The sequence below is a fragment of the Mobula birostris genome, chromosome 7 (assembly GCF_030028105.1).
Source record: "Mobula birostris isolate sMobBir1 chromosome 7, sMobBir1.hap1, whole genome shotgun sequence".
Classification (NCBI taxonomy): Eukaryota; Metazoa; Chordata; class Chondrichthyes; order Myliobatiformes; family Myliobatidae; genus Mobula; species Mobula birostris.
Window position 1 is genome coordinate 46,982,806 of NC_092376.1, and position 20,912 is coordinate 47,003,717.

Sequence of the window (20,912 nt, forward strand, 5' to 3'; positions counted from 1 at the left end):
AGACAATGAGGTCGAACTATTTCTGCGAGTTACAAACGACTACAAAGTCAGCAAAGCAGTAGGGATGTTTAATTCCAAACAAACTATTAACGTAGACAATAAAGTAAAGAACACATGCATGGAGCCATCCTCTACCCAAGATCAACAGGTGAGTAGAATCTTCTGCTGCTTGCACAGTTTTTCTGACATTAATATTCTTAAAGATGGACTCAATTAAATCAATTTAGGGGATCTAGTCAAAAAAGCTCACTTTACAATTTAACCCTCACGCCGTTCACAGCGACTGCGCGTTATAACAGCGGTTGTCAGTCAGCGACAGTGCTGGCTTGGAGACACCTGGGGTACAGGAGATCGAGCGTACGACCACCGCAGACTAGGAGACCTGAGGGTACGGGCAGAAGAACAGAGGAACCGAGGGGACCAGCTTGAAAGCCACCTCCAGTTTAAATTCCACGCAGAATATTTTGGAGGATCAAGAACCAAGAACAGCCGTCCGGCAGTGCTTGCGCAGCACCAAGCAAAAGCAGAAAAAGCGTTGTCGTGGTGTTGTCATGACAACGTTTTAAAATCTCTCCGTTTACCCTGTACACACTACAACGGGAAACAATCGTTTTCAATTTTACACACTCTGGAGAGTGTTTTTGAAAATATCCGTTTTCGGGGGATGAAAACGCTGGTTCAGTGTGGACAGAGGGTCAGAACGAAGAGCAAAAGCTTTCTTTTCAAAATTGTCCGGCATAGTGTGGACGTAGCCTAAGCTTTTTAGTGACATTCCTTGTAATTTCCTTCTTTGTTTGATCCTGTGGGAAAATTTGTTGTTAAAGGGGCTTCTGTTCCAGTTTGTTAATTTAATTTGTGTCAACGAAGCTTCTATTAGACCTTCCTAAAAAAAAAATTAGGAAAAATGCAACTCTGCCAATTGCCAGAAGGGATATCTTATCTAGAAGACTTAATTGGACTGGAACTCTGCATTCATTTAAGAAATACTTTGGTGTGCAATGGGATGATGACAGAGGAAGTACTGTATTTTGGAAAGTTCTGATCAAATAGATTAGATAACCATACACTTAATCTTTGTATTTTATGGTTCCTTTACTCATGGAGCTTTGATTAATAGATTATAGAATATCACCATAATTTTCTTTCAAAGGCTGCTAAACTGTTTGTTTTTTTTCATAGCCTTCAGAAATATGTTCGCGAACAGATACTATTAGCAGTAGCAGTAATTGTCAAACGAGGCTCATTAGACAAAACCATTGTCTGCAACAGCGTCTTCCATGAAGTCAGCCACTTAATAAATAGTGGCAACCCAGCAGTGGTAAGTACGCAATGCTGCCTTTGGAGCTTGTAATGCCTTCAGTACTTGTGCTTGACATTAAGCATTTCTGTCAAATCTTGGATAATTTTATCTTTGCCTTTTTGTTTTTTTTTCCTCTTGGTCTCCCTTTAATTGAGAGATAGGATGTAAAATATTTTCCACGTTTGTATTCTATTGGCTGATTAAAAAGTATAGAAACAATATCCCAGTTCTTTCATGAAAGAAGGGCGAGCGAGCCGTTGTGATCTGCACTGCATTTTATTCTACTCTGCTCATGAACTACCATTTGCCACTAATGACCATTTTGATACTAGTCCTTTGTATTCATTGCTTCTTCAATATTATCAGGTATTTTGTCTTGATCCATTTTATTTCTTAACCATCCATCTTGTATCATATTTTGTTCAAGCCATTTTTCATTGACATCACTCCAGATGAATGCCATAAGACTCAGAATTGAACACCATCCTGTACAGCAGAGTTTGCTCCATTGGTATCTCAACTGATGGACTTAAACAGGCACCTCTTAGAGGCTGGAGTGTGTAAACCTGAAAGGTTGCTGTGTTGTTGTTGTTATTGTTGCCAGGTATACTGAGATAAAATGAAAAAGAACTTTTCTTTACATACCATCACAAGATGGCAGATGATGCCATACATAACTACATCGAGGTAGTAGAAGAAAACAATGCGGAATACAGTGTAAGTAAGACAGAGAAAGTACAGTGAAGGTAAACAAAGTGGAGGGCCACAAGAAAGTAGATTGGGAGATTAAGAGTTCATCTTGTTGTGCTGTTCCAAATATTATGTTAGGTAGTAGTATGGTAAGTGGGATAGAGAGAGTCCTTTAGTCCGGTGGTGCATGTACTTCTCACCCCTTTATTTGCCAACATGTATTGGCTTCAAGTTAAGGATTTGTTAGATTAAAATTCTCTTCACATTGATCTTGCTCCCAACTACCTGATAATTGATCTTGCTGTGCAACCACTTGGGTTTGAAATCCCTTGTCAAAGTTGGTCTGCTTCTTTCACTATAAGGATGGGCTGAAACCTACCTGTTTTGGTGTGTTATGGCAGTGTTTCCCAACCTTTTCTTTTTAGCCCAATGCCCCTTTAAAGCACTTTCATACTTGCCAACCCTGCCCGCCCCCCTTGCCCAAAACACCTTCATGATTGCCAATGCCCCTCTTAGGCACAATATACTTTTCGACACCCCCATAGTGTAAAAAAACATGTCTCCATATCCTAACTTGAGAAAAGTGATTCTGCTTTAAATATTTATTTGTCTTTAACCCTAGCTTACACAGTACCTGTGCAGTATACAGCAGCTTCGGTATCAGTGTGATCCTTGAGCATGGTGGTTTTTAGCAAGAGTTGAAATACTTGCTTCAAGTTGTTACAGCAAAAGTCTCAGTTCCCCGCACATAACAAGGGGTTTCTGAATTATTGTGAGCAGCAGTCCCCAACCACCATGTGCATGAGCATGTGCTACTGGGCCGCAAGGAAACGATATGAGTCAGCTGCACCTTTCCTCATTCCCTGTCACGCACTGATGAACTTGAACATAGGGTTGCCAGCTATCCCGTATTTGCCGGGGCATCCCGTATATTGGACTAAATTGGTTTGTCCCATACAGGACCACCCTTCTCCAGTATTTCCCCTGCTAAGGTATAGCGTTCCTATGAAACCTTTCGTGCTGAAATGGCGTAAAGCGAAGAAGCAATTACCATTAATTTATATGGGAAAAATTTTTGAGCGTTCCCAGACCCAAAAAATAACCTACCAAATCATACCAAATAACACATAAAACCTAAAATAACACTAACATATAGTAAAAGTGGGAATAATATGATAAATACACAGCCTATATAAAGTAGAAATAATGTATGTACAGTATAGTTGGGAAGATTAAGCCAAAACTGACTTGCGGGAAAAAAATAGGCACGGCCCTGCATGCGCATGTCATATATGCGCATGTGCACACGTCACGCATGCGCACAGAGGTGCCCGCGCAAGGCTTCATGGTAATGGTAGTCTTTCTCCGGGTAAACACCAGTGTCCCATATTTGACTGGTACTTTTGTCCCTTATTTGGGAGTGAGAAAGTTGGCAACCCTAACTGTAAAAAGACATGTTGAGGTGAGAGTAATCCTACTTCAACACCACCACCCACCCAGTCAGCTGGTCCGCAAGAATATTGTCAATATTGAACTGGTCTGCAGAGCAATAAAGGTTGGGGACCCCTGATTGTGAGCATGTGGTTCACTGCATGAAGCCTCTTTAAACAAGGTAGAAGGATGGAAATGCAATGAAGAGCAGTTTGTAAGCACAAAATAATCTGCCGATGCTGGGGTCAAAGCAACAGTCACAACACGCTGGAGGTCGGGCAGCATCTGTGGAAAAGATCAGTTGACGTTCTGGCCCGAAACGTCGACCGATCTTTTCGACGGATGCTGCCCAACCTGCTGAGTTCCTCCAGCGTGTTGTGAGAAGAGCAGTTTGGCTCTTTTCCAAAGACCAGGAAATTTCATGTGATAGTGTAGCCATGTACCACCAAAGCTGACATTTTTGAAAAGCATTTTTGCTGCTTCATCATTCTGAATTTTGATAATTTCTTCTTGCAAGCTCTCTTCCTGTTCTTCCATCTTGTAAAGAAATGGGTTATTTACATAGTCTGGAATTTCCAGATTGTTCAAATTCTCGAATCGATTCTGAAAATCCTTCTTCAGTGACTGCAGGTGTAAGCGGTACTCTTGCAAATCACCGTCTATGAAAGAGAGTGCCATATTTTCCATGCAGGGAAATTGTGCAAATATTCTTCTCCCAATGTTTTGCCTATATATTTTCAATTTTCTGGTAAAAGTAGACATGGCACTTTTTGCCTGGATAAAATTTAAATTCTCACTCTGCAGTTTCATATTTGGAATGCTCATTTTGCCGTGCAGTTTGGCTAGATATGCCATACTTCCATGTAGAGGTTCAATCTTGTTTCCCAAGCTCTTGTCAACTTTGAGCAAAAATTCAACCACAGTGTCGAAAAGATCAAAAACATTTTTAAGCAGCAGTCTTTTGACAACCAGTGCACTTCAGTGTGAAGAAGCATGTGTTCAACCTCTTCATCATTATCTTGGCATAATTGGCGAAAAAGTCGGGTACTTAATGGATGAGCTTTAATTTTGTTGATAGCAAATATTACAAGAGTCATGAATTACACAATAGATTGCAAACAGACTTGGAATTTCTTTTTTTCATAAATGCCACTAAACCAGCATGGTGGCCTGTCATATATGGTGCACCATCTGTTGCATAGGAGTTCATGTTCCTAATTGGAATACTTCTATCCTCAGAATACATTTTGAGCTCGTCGTAAAGTGATTCTTAGTTGATAACTGTTTTTGACTTTTTACAAAAGAGAAACTCCTCAAACTTAAACATTTATGGATAAACCTTATATATGTCATTAGCAATGCCTCATTTTCTCGCAATGTTGAATCTTACAGTTGTATCCAAAATTCTGTTTTTTTGTAACTCTATGCACAGTTGATACTCAATGCCTTTTTTCATTTCATCAATACAACGAGCTACAGAATTATTACTCAGATGAATTGATTTTAAAATACTGGGATCCATTTTGAGAACAGTGGTGACCACTTCTGATACAGCAGGCATTATTAATCTTTCACCAATTGTATGAGATTTTCCACATTTTGATATCACTTTGGAAATGTTATAAGAAGCAAAGAGACCGCTATGAAGGTCTTTTAGCTTTCTTTGCAAATGACTGGAGTGTGCAACACTTTCCAAATGCATCTTTCATCTTCTGGAACTGAGTAATACCATAAGTAGCCTTTTCAGGGTGTCTTTTATGAAAGTGGTCCTGCAATCTTGATGGTTTCATGGTTTCATTAGACAGTACAGTATTAAAAATAAGACACATGGGGTGTAGCTGATCTGACAGGAATGGAATAAAACCATACTGCAGGTATGTAACATTGACGCACTTTCTGCAGTTTCTTTTGCTTAACGGGATTAGAATTCAAGGCTTCACCCCCTTCAGACTGATAGAGATAGCACTGTACGTATTTATCCATCAATAACCGGGCTAAATTAAAATAAAAATATTAACACAAACTGGAAATGCCTATCGGATGTTGATGACGGCAGCTAGTTGACGTGAATGGAGCAGTGGTAATGGCACACATATGAAGCTGGGGTCACTTTGAACACCTCGAGGAATCGGTTTCAGCAGGTTCATTGATTGGCTCTATTTCACCGTTTGGTTCCAGCCAGCGCTGTATCGTTGTGCTGCCTGTTTTCCATAGATCTGTAGAGAAAGTTGAGAGGGTGTACTTGACTTACCAACTGTTAAATTACACGACATGTGCCATGAGTCATGGGAACTGTTGGGCTAATTTATGCATCCCCTATAATGTCTGTTTGGTTGGTGAAGTTGGATGAGATTGCCGAGTTTTGGACACGTTGTGACGACGAGTGCTCACTGTTTGCAGAGCTATGGCTTTTCCTGTGTTCCAGTGCCTCATCCTTTATTTTTCTGGAAGTGCCTGCTCTACCAATGGTACGTTAGGTATTGTGTTTCAAGTTAGGATGCTGCTCTTCACCCGCCCCCCACCCCGGCCCCAAGAATCTTGAACACCCCCTGACGACTTCTATTTTCCCTAATGCCCCTAGGACATGTAACTGCCTGTTGGGGGACGATACCACCCTCATTGGAAATCACTGTTAGGGTGATCTAATATCCTCCACTGTGGCTGGTGTATTATTTTGTTTGATAATAATGCTATACATGTCATGGACAAGACATCTAAAGATAAGTTCTGGTTGAGACTTTGTAATGGCTCTTTTGTGCCTAACTAAAGTTTGCTAATATTCCATACTGCAAAACTGTTGGCGTTCTGACTTTTCTGTGACCGGGAGCCTGAATTAATTCAGCTACCAAGGTCAAGGTATTACTGTTGAGTGGCATCTCTCAACTGAAATGTTGCAGCTGACCAACAGCATTACTTCAGCTGTTGTTTGCAATTGCATAAATAGAAACACACTGGTAACATACTTTCAGTATACAGTGATTAACTAGGTAGGAAGACTTGCAGAATTTTCCCTGTAGGCATTGGCTTCACAGGCATATAACTCTGAACGTTAACACTTACGTTGACCCCACCTTGGCACCATATGGTCTGGGCATCTTGTCAGTTACTTTGAAGTTGTAACAATGCTTATAGTATTTTTGGGGTGAATAGAAGGGGAATAGAAGTGTTACAATTGATTCAAAATTGTTATTGGAAGACTGCACCACTTTTCTCCCCTGTGTTATTGTATGACTAATGTATGGTTTTTCAAATTGAGCATGGGGCTCTAAAGCTAACAAAGCATTGATACTTTCCTCAGAGTCCTTGCACTCAGCTGTGTTTACCTTCATAATTATTAGAGAGGATCATTTTTTATACCTTCGGTTTCTGTCTAATTTGAAAAAATATTGAGTCTCTTATTTAATTACAGATCATTTTATATTTTTAGGTTTGATATTTATAGGTGCAGACACACTGACACTTGCACTTTTTCTAAAATATGAACTGATCCTTTTTGTCAGCTTTATCCCCATCTCTTCCTTTTCGACACCCATGTGCCAACAAATGTCTTCGGCTCTACTGTTTTTGGTCACATGCAACTTCTCCAGTTATTTTGCCCTGACACTTAAAAATAAATCTTAAATCATGTTATTTTGTTGCCTATGAGAAACAGAAGAGCCCAAGCAGTTAGATCACTCATACCAACAATAAGAGAAAGATGACTCAGACTCCTACGACACATCATGTGGAAAGATGAACTAGAAAAACTCATACTCTCTGGAAAGATTGAGGGGAGCAAACCCAGAGGAAGACCTCAGCTTATGTACATCAAAAGCCTAGCCAGGTGGCTACACATCGAGGAAATGGAAGTCATCCAAAGAACGAGGGATAGATCTATATGGAAAACCATGGTCACCAGCGTCCGCATTGGATATGGTACCTAGACAGACAGACAGACATGAGAAACTTTCTCTAGCAGTCTTTCAATATTGCCTTTGGTAATATATTTTTAAATTTCATTTTGGGAATTTATTATATGAAGGTGCGGATTTAACATAGCAACCAACATAGTTTAATTCTTATATTAAAAGCTTCTGTCTGTTCGTTAGCTACAACTTGAACATGCGTTGAGATGAAATCTATTGTACTTAAAACAAAATTTGGCTCCAGGTCTTGCCCTCTCGCCCCCTGAAAAAAAATTGCCTTGTACTTGTGTCAGTACTTGTTATGTGCATATTTTATTATACATTTTCAAGAGTTTATGATAAGCAGATGAAACCCTGATAATTACTATCATGTGCAACTAGAGCCAATACCTTAATCTAATAATATCTCAAATCTAGCATTGAAGTATTATCTTCATTTTTAATCATACCAAGTCTGTACAGTCTGTTTCTACATGTTTCCTACACAGTTTTATATCTTGGGAACCTAATCCTATTTATAGGACAAAATCTATTAATTATTTATTGGTCAATTTAATTGTTGAATGATAACAAATCGGAAGTTTTATTTTATTTAAAATTGAGGACTAAAATCCCATTCCAAACACAAAGCAACTTTTTTGTTAATTTTGAATGGTGTATGTATCCATATAGTTTTGACTACAATTTTTAACATGTTTTACATCAGGTTGCATAATTTCAGTTTTATTTTTAAAGAATATTGTCTACTTTATCTTGAAGATAGGTGGCACTCTGACACTGTTTTCTATCACTTGTACCTACCTGCCTGAAGAGCCAAGGGAACTCAGCCACGTTCATAATTCCTTTTTGCTGTGGCAGAATCTTACTAATCCTTCCCCTGCCCTTAATCTTCTCTTTTATGGGTATTATTGATTCCATTCAGCACTTGTTCATCATTATACAAATACTGTAAGCTTGCCTTCACTTCATGGCAACCTTTTCACTTTGATTCAAGCCCTTAGAGATGTCCAGGATTTTGATAAGTGAAGTGGACTTCGCACAAAATGGTTATTTTAAAGCTGTATTGTACTGCAATTCAAGTTTTAAAAAAAATCTAATGTATCTTGCAGCAGACGTTGGCTTGTTCGATCCTAACAGCATTATTGAGTGAATTCTCGAGTTCCACTAAAACCAGCAATATAGGCCTCAGTATGGAATTCCACGGGAGCTGTAAAAGAATTTTTCAGGTAAAAAAAATTACTAATGTGAAGAATTATTGAAAGATAATGTATCATTAATGAGATCACCCCAAAATCACTATATTTTGATCAAATTTTATTTTTGAATGAGCCCATTATTTACAACTCAAGATATGAATCTTTTACAATGGCTTTATCTCTGAATAAGTCTTCTAAGATAGTTAATACATTTAAATTGTTGATTATGAAGGTTATTGTCATCTCCTATTGTCAAAGCTTATTGTTATGCTATTAAACACTCAACAGGCAAGGATGCAAAAACAACTTGGACTGGCATTGTCCTTTCACCATTCTTGCTGTTTCAACTGATTGTTGAAAGTAAAGCTAAACCGGGGGAATTAAAGTTTTAAATCAACAATTAAAAGAGTAGTTGGTGGTCTGGGTCATCCTATTCCAAGCAGTTTTAAATCGTAAACATATTAAAAAAAAGCATAAATTTAAGCATTATATTTAATATATCTTCACTGTTCTGTTTTAAATTTTTTTTACAGTCTAATATTTTGTATGTATTTGGGCTTTTTTAAAATAGCATTTCAGATGAGACATTGTAACAACTCTTAATTTTTCTGTAAGCACAAAGTGCTTAGGTGAGGCACACCAGTTTCAGGGCAAAGACATATTTATCAACCTTAATAAAAAATTTTTTACAGATTACAGTTTAATTTTCAGCCGGAATGATGATCAAAAATGCTTTGTAATCATTACATAAAATGTGTTCTCCATCTAACCATTACAGATATGAATGTTACGATGCTAGTTTTTGAAAAGGGCAGTGTTTACAGTATTGGAATTAATTAATTTAATCAGTTTAAATTTATGTCAACAATGACCACAAAGAACACAAAGCATCTGTCTTCAGACTTATTAAAATGCAGCCTGCAGTTCAGTATGATAGATTTAAAAAATCTGTTTATGTCTAGATGTATTTATTTACATTTAGTACATTTTTGAAAGTATTCCTTTCCTGTGACATATATACTGCTAAGATGTTTCATTGATACATGATTTCTGACATAATGCACTGTTAACAGTAACAAACAGTTAAACAGAAATATTGTATTCAAATCCTAAGTCAAGGTTTAAAATACTATATCAGTTTTGACTGTAACTGGATTATGCATGTTTTTTTTGTTCTTGTAACTGAAAATACAGGAAGATGACCTTCGGCAAATATTTGTTTTGACGGTTGAGGTGCTTCAAGAATTCAGCCGACGAGAAAACCTCAATGCTCAAATGTCTTCTGTGTTCCAGCGTTACCTTGCACTAGCTAATCAAGTCTTAAGCTGGAACTTTCTTCCTCCAAATTATATCCTTTTAAGCTTCATTTTTATTTGTGTATTTGTAGAGTGGTGAGTAAGTTACGTGGACGTTAATGGTTTTTTCGAAAATAGCTTTAAAAAGCCACTTTGATTGAAATGAAGAAGCATAAGCATTCTGCTGTCCGAGCTGGAGATGAATTTTCAATTCTAGATTAGGGTTTAATCATTTGATGTGAATATGTGTGCATCACTTGAAAACCATTGAAGCAGTACTTTATTTAAATTAAAAACTGACCAACAAAATTTGTTATCAGGGTATGGTTCCTGTAGAGCCATACCTGAAAAAGGAGGTAATCTTAAATAGAGAAGCAAATTGGTAAAGGAAAGAATAATTCCACAATTTATCATTTTGCAGTTTGGTTATGTTATCTAACCAAATTTTGTGGTTAATAGAAATAGTTAAATGTTTGGTTTAAGAAAAAGTCTAATTAATAAAATGTATGTTGTTTTTTCCTTGAACGTACATAAGCCTACTGGGGAGAGATCGTGGTACATATTGGTACCAACGACATAGGTCGGAAAAGGGAGGAGGTCCTGGAAACAGACTACAGGGAGTTAGGAAGGAAGTTGAGAAGCAGGACCTCAAAAGTAGTCATCTTAGGATTACTGCCTGTGCCCCGCAACAGTGAGTATAGGGATAGAATGAGGTGGACGATAAATACGTGGCTGAGGGATTGGAGCAGGGGGCAGGGATTCAGATTTCTGGATCATTGGGATCTCTTGGGGCTGGCGTGACCTGTACAAAAAGGACAGGTTGCACTTGAATCTGAGGGGGACCAATATCCTGGCAGGGAGGTTTGCAAAGGCTGTCGGGGAGAGTTTAAACTAGAATTGCTGGGGGGTGGGGGGGAGCGAACTGAAGAGATAGAGGGAAGGGGCTGTTAGCTCACAAATGGAGAAAGCTTGGAGATGGTGTGAGGGGGAGGATAGGCAGGTGATAGAGAAGGAATGCGCTCAGACCAATGGTTTGAGATGTGTCTGCTTTAATGCAAGAGGCATTTTGAGCAAAGCGGATGAGCTTAGAGCGTGGATCAGTGCTTGGAGATATGATATGGTGGCCATTACAGAGACTTGGATGACTTAGAGGCAGGAACGGTTACTTAGAGTGCCAGGCTTTAGATGCTTCAGAAAGGACAGAGAGGGAGGCAAAAGAGGTGGGGGTGCTGCACTGCTGATCAGAGATGGTGTCATGGCTGCAGAAAAGGAGGAAGTCATGGAGGGATTGTATACTGAGTGTCTGTGGATGGAACTTGGAAACAGGAAGGGATCAGTAACTCTACTGGGTGTTTTTTATAGACCACTCAGTAGTAACAGGGACATAGAGGAGCAGGTAGGGAGACAGATTCTGGAAAGGAGTAATAATAACAGGGTTGTCGAGGTGGGAGATTTTAGTTTCCCAAATATTGACTGGCATCTCCCTAGAGCAAGGGGTTTAGATGGGGTAGAGTTTGTTAGGTGTGTTCAGGAAGGTTTCTTGACACAATATGTAGATAAGCCTACAAGAGGAGAGGCTGTACTTGATCTGGTTTTGGCAAATGAACCTGGTCAGGTGTCGGGTCTCTCAGTGGTGCAGCATTTCGGAGATAGTGATCACAATTCTATCTCCCTTACCGTAGCATTGGAGAGGGATAGGAACAGACAAGTTAGGAAAGTGTTTATTTGGAGTATGGGGAAATATGAAGCTATCAGGCAGGAACTTGGAAGCATAAATTGGGAACAGATGTTCTCAGGGAAATGTACAGCAGTAATGTGGCAAATGTTTGGGCTGGCTCGTGGCGCAGTGACATCAGTGCCAGACTCTGGACGAAGGTTCTGGGGTTCGGACCCAGTTGGGGCTGCTCCTGAGTACGCTTTCCATCTGTGCAGGGTTGAGTGTTGAGATTGCAACTCGACTTCGTAAAATAAAGGGAAAAATACTGCAAAATGTCTGTGTGAGGAGTGGCGTGCCACACAGTCTGTCTGTCTTGCTCTGCGCCTTGTAAAGGCATGAAAAAGACATCATCCTGCCAACAGGACAGTGACTGAAACTGTGAGCACACACATGCACACACAAGGACTCAAATACTTGCACTAACGGCACTTTGTTCATTACTGTGATATCCTGGTGTTGCTGCAACTTATTTTCTGCTACTTATCTATTTAATACTGTTTTTCTATTACTGTCTTGTTTTTATCTACCGCTTTATTTAATTGCCTGAGAGGAAGCCAGAGTTTCATCGTACCTATGTATAATGACAATAAAGATCATTCAATTCAATTCAATTCAACATCACATGCGCACGCATGGACGCACACGCCAAAAAAAAAAAAAGAAATATGGCAAATGTTCAGGGGATATTTGCATGGAGTTCTGCATAGGTACGTTGCGATGAACAGGGAAAGGATGGTAGGGTATAAGAACCATGATGTACAAAGGCTGTTGAAAATCTAGTCAAGAAGAAAAGAAAAGCTTACGAAAGGTTCAAAAAAACTAGGTAATGATAGAGATCCAGAAGATTGTAAGGCCAGCGGGAAGGAGCTTAAGAATGAAATTAGGAGAGCCAGAAGGAGCCATGAGAAGGCCTCGGTGGACAGGATTAAGGAAAACCCCAAGGCGTTCTACAAGTATGTGAAGAGCAAGAGGATAAGACGTGAAAGAATAGGACCGATCAAGTATGGCAGTGGAAAGGAGTGTATGGAACCGGAGGAGATAACAGAGGTATTAAGTGAATACTTTGCTTCAATATTCAATACGTAAAAGGATCTTGGCGATTATAAGGATGGCTTACAGTGGATTGAAAAGCTTGAGCTTGTGGACATTAAGAAAGAGGATGTACTGGAGCTTTTGGAAAGCATCAAGTTTGATAAGTTTCCAGGACTGGATGAGATGTACCCCAAGCTACTGTGGGAGGTGAGGGAGGAGATTGCTGAGCCTTTGGCAATGATCTTTGCATCATCAATGGGGACGGGAGAGGTTCCAGAGGATTGGAGATCTTGTTCCCTTATTCAAGAAAGGGAGTAGAGATAGCCCAGGAAATTATAGACCAGTGAGTCTTACTTCAGTGGTTGGTAAGTTGTTGGAAAAGATCCTGAGTGGCAGAATTTATGAATGTTTGGAGAGGCATAATATGATCAGGAATAGTCAGCATGGCTTTGTGAAAGGCAGGCCATGCCTTAAGAGCCTGATTGAATTTTTTGAGTATGTGACTAAACACATCGATGAAGGTAGAGCAGTAGATGTAGTGTATATGAATTTCAGTAAGGCATTTGATAAGGTACCCCATGCAAGGCTTACTGAAAAATTAAGGAGGCATGGGATCCAAGGGGATTTTGCTTTGTGGATCCAGAACTGGCTTGCTCACAGAAGGCAAAGACGGGTCATATTCTGCATGGAGGTCGGTGACCAGTGGTGTGCCTTGAGGATCTGTTCTGGGACCCCTACTCTTTGTGATTTTTATAAATGTGCTGGATGAGGAAGTGGAGGAAGTGGAGGGGTGGGTTAGTAAATTTGCTGATGACACAAAGGTTGGAGGTGTGGTGGATAGTGTGGAGGGCTGTCAGAGGTTACAGCAGGACATCGATAGGATGCAAAACTGGGCTGAGAAGTGGCAGATGGAGTTCAACCCAGATAAGTGTGAGGTGGTTCATTTTGGTAGGTCAAATATGATGGCAAGATATAGTATTAATGGTAAGACTCTTGGCAGTGTGGAGGATCAGAGGGATCTTGGGGGTCGGAGTCCATAGGACACTCAAAGCTGCTATGCAGGTTGACTCTGTGGTTAAGACGGCATACGGTGCATTGGCCTTCATCAACCGTGGGATTAAGTTCAAGAGCCAAGAGGTAATGTTACAGCTATATAGGACCCTGGTCTGGCCTCAGTTGGAATACTGTGCTCAGTTCTGGTCACCTTACTACAGGAAGAATGTGGAAACCATAGAAAGGGTGCAGAGGAGATTTACAAGGGTGTTGCCTGGATTGGGAAGCATGCCTTATGAGAACAGGTTGAGTGAACTCTGCCTTTTCTTCTTGGAGCAGTGGAGGATGAGTGGTGACCTGATAGAGGTGTATAAGGTGATGAGAGCATTGATTGTGTGGATAGTCAGAGGTCTTTTCCCAGGGCTGAAATGGCTAACACTTGAGAGCACAGTTTTAAGGTGCTTGGAAGTAGGTACAGAGAAGATGTCAGGGGTAAGTTTTTTACGCAGAGAGTGGTGAGTGCATGGAATGGGCTGCTGGCGACGGTGGTGGAGGCAGATACGATAGGGTCTTTTACGAGACCCTGGATAGGTACATGGAGCTTAGAAAAATAGAGGTCTATGGGTAACCTTAGGTAATTTCTAAGTAAGTACATGTTTGGCACAGCATTTTGGGCCGAAGGGCCTGTATTGTGCTGTAAGTTTTCTATGTTTCTATGTACAGACAAAATGCAGAATAAAATATAATGACATCCCTGGCTTCTCTCTCCTGAATTAAAATCTTATCTCCTCCATTCTTAACATAAACAAATGTGAGAATTTTGTAGATGGCTATTATTATTGTTTGAAATAAAAACGAAGTGCTGGAAATACTCAGCAGGTCAGGCTGCATCTGTGGCAAAACAAAGTTAAGTTTCAGGATGAAGACTATAGACAATAGGTGCAGGAGCAGGCCCTTCGAGCCAGCACCGCCATTCACTGTGATCATGGCTGATCATCCACGATCAGTATCCAGTTCCTGCCTTATCCCCATAACCTTTGATTCCGCTATCTTTAAGAGCTCTATCTATCTCTTCCTGGAAAGCATCCAGAGACTTGTCCTCCACAGCCTTCTGGGGCAGAGCATTTCATATATCCACCACTCTCTGGGTGAAAAAGTTTTTCCTCAACTTCGTTCTAAATGGCCTACCCCTTATTCTTAAACTGTGGCCTCTGGTTCTGGACCCACCCATCAGCGGGAACATGCTTCCTGCCTCCAGCGTGTCCAATCCCTTAATAATCATAGATGTTTCAATAAGATCCCCTCTCAGCCTTCTAAATTCCAGAGTATACAAGCCCAGTCACTCCAATCTTTCGACATATGACAGTCCCGCCATCCCGGGAATTAAATTTGTGAACCTACGCTGCACTCCCTCAATAGCAAGAATGTCCTTTCTCAAATTTGGAGACCAAAACTGCACACTGTACTCCAGGTGTGGTCTCACCAGGGCCCTGTACAGCTGCAGAAGGACTTCTTTGCTCTTATACTCAATTCCCCTTGTTATGAAGGCCGGCACGTCATTAGCTTTCTTCACTGCCTGCTGTACTTGCATGCTTGCTTTCAGTGACTGATGTACAAGAACACCTAGATCTCGTTGTACTTCCCCTTTTCCTAACTTGACTCCATTTAGATAATAATCTGCCTTCCCGTTCTTACCACCAAAGTGGATGACCTCACATTTATCCACATTAAACTGCATCTGCCATGCATCTGCCCACTCACCCAGCCTGTCCAAGTCACCCTGCATTCTCATAATATCCTCCTCACATTTCACACTGCCACTCAGCTTTGTGTCATTGGCAAATTTGCTAATGTGACTCTTAATTCCCTCATCTAAATCATTAATATATATTGTAAACAGCTGCGGTCCCAGCACTGAACCCTATGGTACCCCACTGGTCACCGCCTGCCATTCCGAAAGGGACCTGTTAATCGCTACTCTTTGTTTTCTGTCAGCCAGCCAATTTTCAATCCATGTCAGTACTCTGCCCCCAATACCATGTGCCCTAATTTTGCCCACTGATCTCCTATGTGGGACTTTATCAAAGGCTTTCTGAAAGTCCAGGTACACTACATCCACTGGCTCTCCCTTATCCATTTTCATAGTTACATCCTCAAAAAATTCCAGACGATTAGTCAAGCACGATTTCCCCTTCGTAAATCCATGCTGACTTGGACCGATCCTGTTACTGCCATCCAGATGTGTCATAATTTCATCTTTTATAATTGACTCCAGCATCTTTCCCACCACCGACGTCAGGCTAACTGGTGTATAATTCCGTTTTCTCTCTTCCTCCCTTCTTGAAGAGGGAGACAACATTAGCCACCAGATTTGGGGGGAAGATCGACGTGAATCCTGTCAGAAAGCAGATAGAACTTCAGGTTAGCCATTCCTAAAAGGGAAGTGGCAGTGATTTTTTTGGTTTCCTGATGCTCATTGGAACACCTATGGTTTTATCTACTAATAATGTATAGTCGACTAGATTCTATTTCTCATTGACCTGCTGCCCGACAGCAGCAACATCTGAAGAAGCCAGTTTTATCTGATTATTAATTCTCTTGAACTTCTATTTTTTAAATTGTTAAATTTCAGTAACAAATAACCAGAATTTATTCCAACTAAATGTTGAGGAAAAATTGAGCCTTTGGTCCCCATCAGAAACAACATTTCTCTTCATCAACTTTGTCCTTCACCATGGCATCTTGCCACCTTCATGATATATTTGATCAAAAACTTTTGACCAACTTAGATTTCCAGCTTTTGCAACTTTTCTCTTATGTGTGATTGGCCAACTATCCATGCCATCTTTCATATTGCTTTTTTCCATTTGATAATATTTGCCATCGCTTGTCCCTGAATCAAATTATTTGCTGAAACATCATTGACTATGGGAAAACTCTTTTAGTTGGCATTCTCCATTGGTATCATCTAAAAAACTGATATTATCAAAAACTGTGGTGTCAGTGTCCTGATTCACATTAAGTCTGATTCACTCCTAATTCCTATGCTAATATGTATTAACTCCCAGTTAGATCATGTCTGGATTTAGGGATTATAATCTTGTATGCTCGAAATACTGCAGATGTCGGAAATCTGAAATGATATGGAAAATGCTACAACTTTATAACACTCTGGATAGGCCACATCTAGAGTATTACATATGGTTCTGGTCGCCCCGCAGTAGGAAGGATGTTGGGGCTTTGGAGAGGGTGCTGCCTAGTTTAGAATGAATATGCTATCATGAGGCTGGATAAATTTGGATTGTTTTCTCTCGAGCACCGGAGGCTGAGGGGAGATCTGGTAGAAGTTTGCAAGATTATGAGAGGCATAGATAGAGTGGACAGAGAGTATTTATTTGCCAGGGTTGAAATGTCTAATATCAGAGGGCATGCATTGAAGGTGAAAGAAGGTAGGTTTAAAGGAGATGTGAGAATTAAGTTTTTTTTTTTACCTAGAGAGTTGTGGATGCCTGAAATATACTGCCTGTTATAGTGGTAGAGGCAAATACATCAGATGCTTTTAAGAGATGTTTCTATAGGTGCATGGATGTAAGGAGGATGGATGGATAGTGACATGGCGTAGGTAGGAGGGAGTAGTGTTCGGATGGCTTTGATTTGCTTCTTAGCTGGTTTAGCACAACATTGTGTGCCAAACAGCCTTTTCCTGTGCTGTATTATTCTGTGTTCTAAATACTCGAAGTTGGGCTGCATTTGCTAAAAAGAGAATAAGAGTCAATGTTTCATTTGACCTTTCGCCATTCTCAGTCTGAGATTGACACAGTTTCTCCACAAATCTGGAATAATCTTGGAATTTCCAGAATATTTTATTTTAGTTAAATGGATTATATAAATTAGGTAATGCAATTATTCTTACTATCCTATGACTATATTATGGCCAGTGATATTTGGGTATTTGTATTGCTATTTTGAACTTCATTGAACTGAATAACTATCTGTTCAGTTCTTTTGAGAGTTGATGAGAACTGAATAGTATAGTAATCCTATAGTGCCAAAATTGTCAACAGTACATTAGTATGAATTGTCTTACTAAAAATAACAGGATGTGACAGCTAAATATTGTGGCTGGTTAAAATAGTGCCAATAAACCTAACTGCTTTGAAGAGATCACTAGTCTAGTCTAGTTCTAATCATCTGAAGTAAGTAAACACTAATCTCTTACAGTTTTACCTTTGATTCCAGTCATTTATGAAATGTGTGTTCATCTCTATATTTTGAATAATTTAGTGATGACTTTTGCATGCAAGCTATTCTTTAAGGTGACAATGAAAAAATTTTACAGACATACTGAACAAAAGCATGGATAGTGAGCTTTGTAATTACTTATTAAAGTTAAGGATTTTTGTAAATGAATCAAACTTTTAAATCTATCAATGTGAACTTTGAAGGTAATTCTTTTGAGGTTTGACTTTTGAAGAAATAGGTTTTAACAAATTAATTCATATTGCCAAAGCTTAAATAGAATAGAGTTGATACTTTAATTTTTAATTATAAAGTAACAGCTTACACAAACCATTTGAATGCAACTATTTTTAGGGTGCAAAACCCCTTGGCTACTTTAACTACCTGTGTTTTGGCCAAATGAGAGCATAGATTTAGCCAGAGTGCTGTAAAATCTGTGGAATGCCTTCCAAGTCAGTAGAGACAAACAATGCATGACTGCGGCAGGCAAAAGCTATATATAGGTGTTTCTTTCAAGTGGGATGCTCTTCAGCTGTTTTTTTTATTATCTCCGCTTTACAGCTTTCTTTAAGCGTATAAAGTAATTATCATGTAACTTTAGTCAGTGGTAGTTTAACTGACATCCAGGAACAAGCAGAAACTGCCAAGAATATTGCTAATAGGTATGTCATATTTTTAGATTTCTCATCACAAAATCCATTTGATTGCAAAAAAAAGTGCCAGATCTATTTGAACCATGTTAAAATTAACTTTCGTTCTCCTTAAAGAAACCTAATAAATCTTTGACGTTGTGGAGCAGTATCATTATATTTTGTAACTACTTTTAGTGAAGTCAGATTTGTGTTGTAACATTACACCAATCGTTTGCTACTCTGATCTTTATTGTACTTTTTATTTACAAATTGGTACAAATAATAATTACAGTTAAAATCCTGTCGGTTAATGTTGCTATCCTTAGTGCAAGAGCATTGTCTAGTTTTTCATGCAAAATGAAAGTACATGTTTTACTAGTGTTATCATGGAAATTCTGTCAACATAATTTGGTGTATTTGTTTGAAGTTTCTGTAATTTTCATTGCTTAAAATTGAAAACAACAGCATCTACTTCAAGATTGCTCCAAAGAGAGTTCACAAATGCTGGATTTTTATCTGCTTTTAAATTACATTTTAGTTGCACGTGTTCAGTCTACTAGTGGTTATAAAGACATAGCATAGGCTTGTACTAATATTGTGTCTTTCATGCCTCAGGACATCCCAAAGTCTTTGACAGCCAGGGAAATATTTTCAAATTGTAGTCATTGTTCTAATGTAGGAATAACTGGCAGGCAATTTCTGCATGGCAGAGTGTCCCACTATTAACAATGAAGTAACTGACAAGATAATTTAAGTAATGATTTCAGGGATAAGTGTTGACCTCTCTAAGAGCTAATTCAAATAATGTCATTGGGTCTCTTCTGTCCACTGAAGCAGCGGCTTTGATTTAACATCTGATGTGTGTGTTAGCATCTCCAGTAGGGCAGCACACCCTTTGTACTGCACCAAAGTATTAGCTTTGATTTTGTGCTTGCTTCTGAAGTGTGCTTTGACTTAGGCAAAGTTCTACAATTGAGCCCATGCTAGCACCTGTTGTATGTACATTACAGCATCAAAAGAGTGCCACAGACTAATGACTGCAGTTTGTCATGTTTATGTAAATATATAACCTCAGTGAATATAATAAAAGGTATTGGGATAGTTATGGAAAAATCTTTTTTAACTATCTCTCATAAATCATGGCACCTGTTAATTAAAGCTGTTTTTGCCTTCTCTTGTCACTTAAGATACTGTGGTTATTTATGTGATCATATCACAATGGAATGCCACATGATTATAATCAAACTTTAATCTTGCGACCCTTCATGGGTCTTGTTTCTGAACAGTTAAATGCTTTTATTCCTTAGCCTCATGCTGCAGTTATTCCATGTATTTAACATGGCTTAAGTTTTATTTCCATTACGGTCTCCCTCTGAACTCACTTTAGTTGTAGCTAAGAAATATTTTCCCCCCCGGTAATGTTCGTCTATTGACCTTGACTTCAGATAACTGGGCAGGCATTATATAGCTATGTTTGAATCCTCCCAAAATGTGATGTTAAAGCCAACAGAATCCTGGCGAGACACCCTTCTGGACAGCAGAGTTATGGATCTGTTCTTTACAGTAAGTAGTAATCCAAAAATATATTTCGTTATTGGGTTGAAGACCAGAGAACTTGCACCATGTATGTTTTGCATTATATTTTAGTGTTTTTAATTACTTAAAGGTGGAGTAGATCTCTGATTGTTTTTAGTAAAAGTATTTAAGTATCTTTGCAAGAAATAAAAGTGGAGATTTTCTTTGGTATTGCATTGAGTAGGATATATTGGCAAATAAGTTGTATATGATATTGTGTTAATAGAAAAGTTAATTTGCACTACAACTTAGAAATCTATTGTGCTGTTTTTCAAAGGACAAAATTAACATTAAAAATTAATGTGAACACAGTTCACTACAATGTTGAACTGACACTACATCATTTTATAAATGAAAAAAATACTGATTTCTCAAACTAATACATTGCTATCTTTATTTTGCTTAAGAGTGATGGCTTTCTTCTTTGGTCATCTACAGTTTCTGTTGTGCTATACGATTAGTGTAGAATTGTTTCTATTGCACTTTGCAATTGCGTATTCATCAACATTTAAAAGAAAATATTTCCAGAACTCCTGTTTAAATTCCTAGATCTAGGTCATCCTATTCTTGCAGGCATTTTGCATTCTAGTGTTATTATCACTTAGATACTATTTAGACTTCTAATTTTTCAAAAAATCTATCAGAGACTTACTTTAAAGTACAATTTTATGGGCTGTTCTTCCATGCTACATTTATGAAATTTAATTCGTCTCTATTTCTAATAGTTTATTTTTTAAAAAAATCATTAGATGTGCCAAACTCCTGTCATGGTGTAGGTGATAATTTGGTATTGATCCATGTACTGTCAAGGAACAAAAAGAGCTTTTCTGCTACCTATTCAAAGATTTATTATCAGCAAATATTGAATATTTATAACTTTTTGCCATCTTGTACCACTATATGATAA

General features: G+C 38.9%; 1 protein-coding gene across 2 annotated transcripts in view; it reads left to right on the top strand.

Annotated features, from left to right (window-relative positions):
• The window catches only part of xpo4 (exportin 4), a 110,639-nt gene that overhangs the window by 36,722 nt on the left and 53,005 nt on the right, over nucleotides 1-20,912 (top strand). The window contains exons 4-7 of one of the 2 annotated variants that reach the window (XM_072263066.1): nucleotides 1,180-1,318; nucleotides 8,436-8,552; nucleotides 9,717-9,870; nucleotides 19,881-19,993. In XM_072263066.1, the coding sequence (XP_072119167.1) occupies nucleotides 1,180-1,318; nucleotides 8,436-8,552; nucleotides 9,717-9,870; nucleotides 19,881-19,993 (523 nt within the window). The remainder of the gene's footprint in view (nucleotides 1-1,179; nucleotides 1,319-8,435; nucleotides 8,553-9,716; nucleotides 9,871-19,880; nucleotides 19,994-20,912) is intronic. The other variant, XM_072263067.1, reaches the window with a different exon arrangement.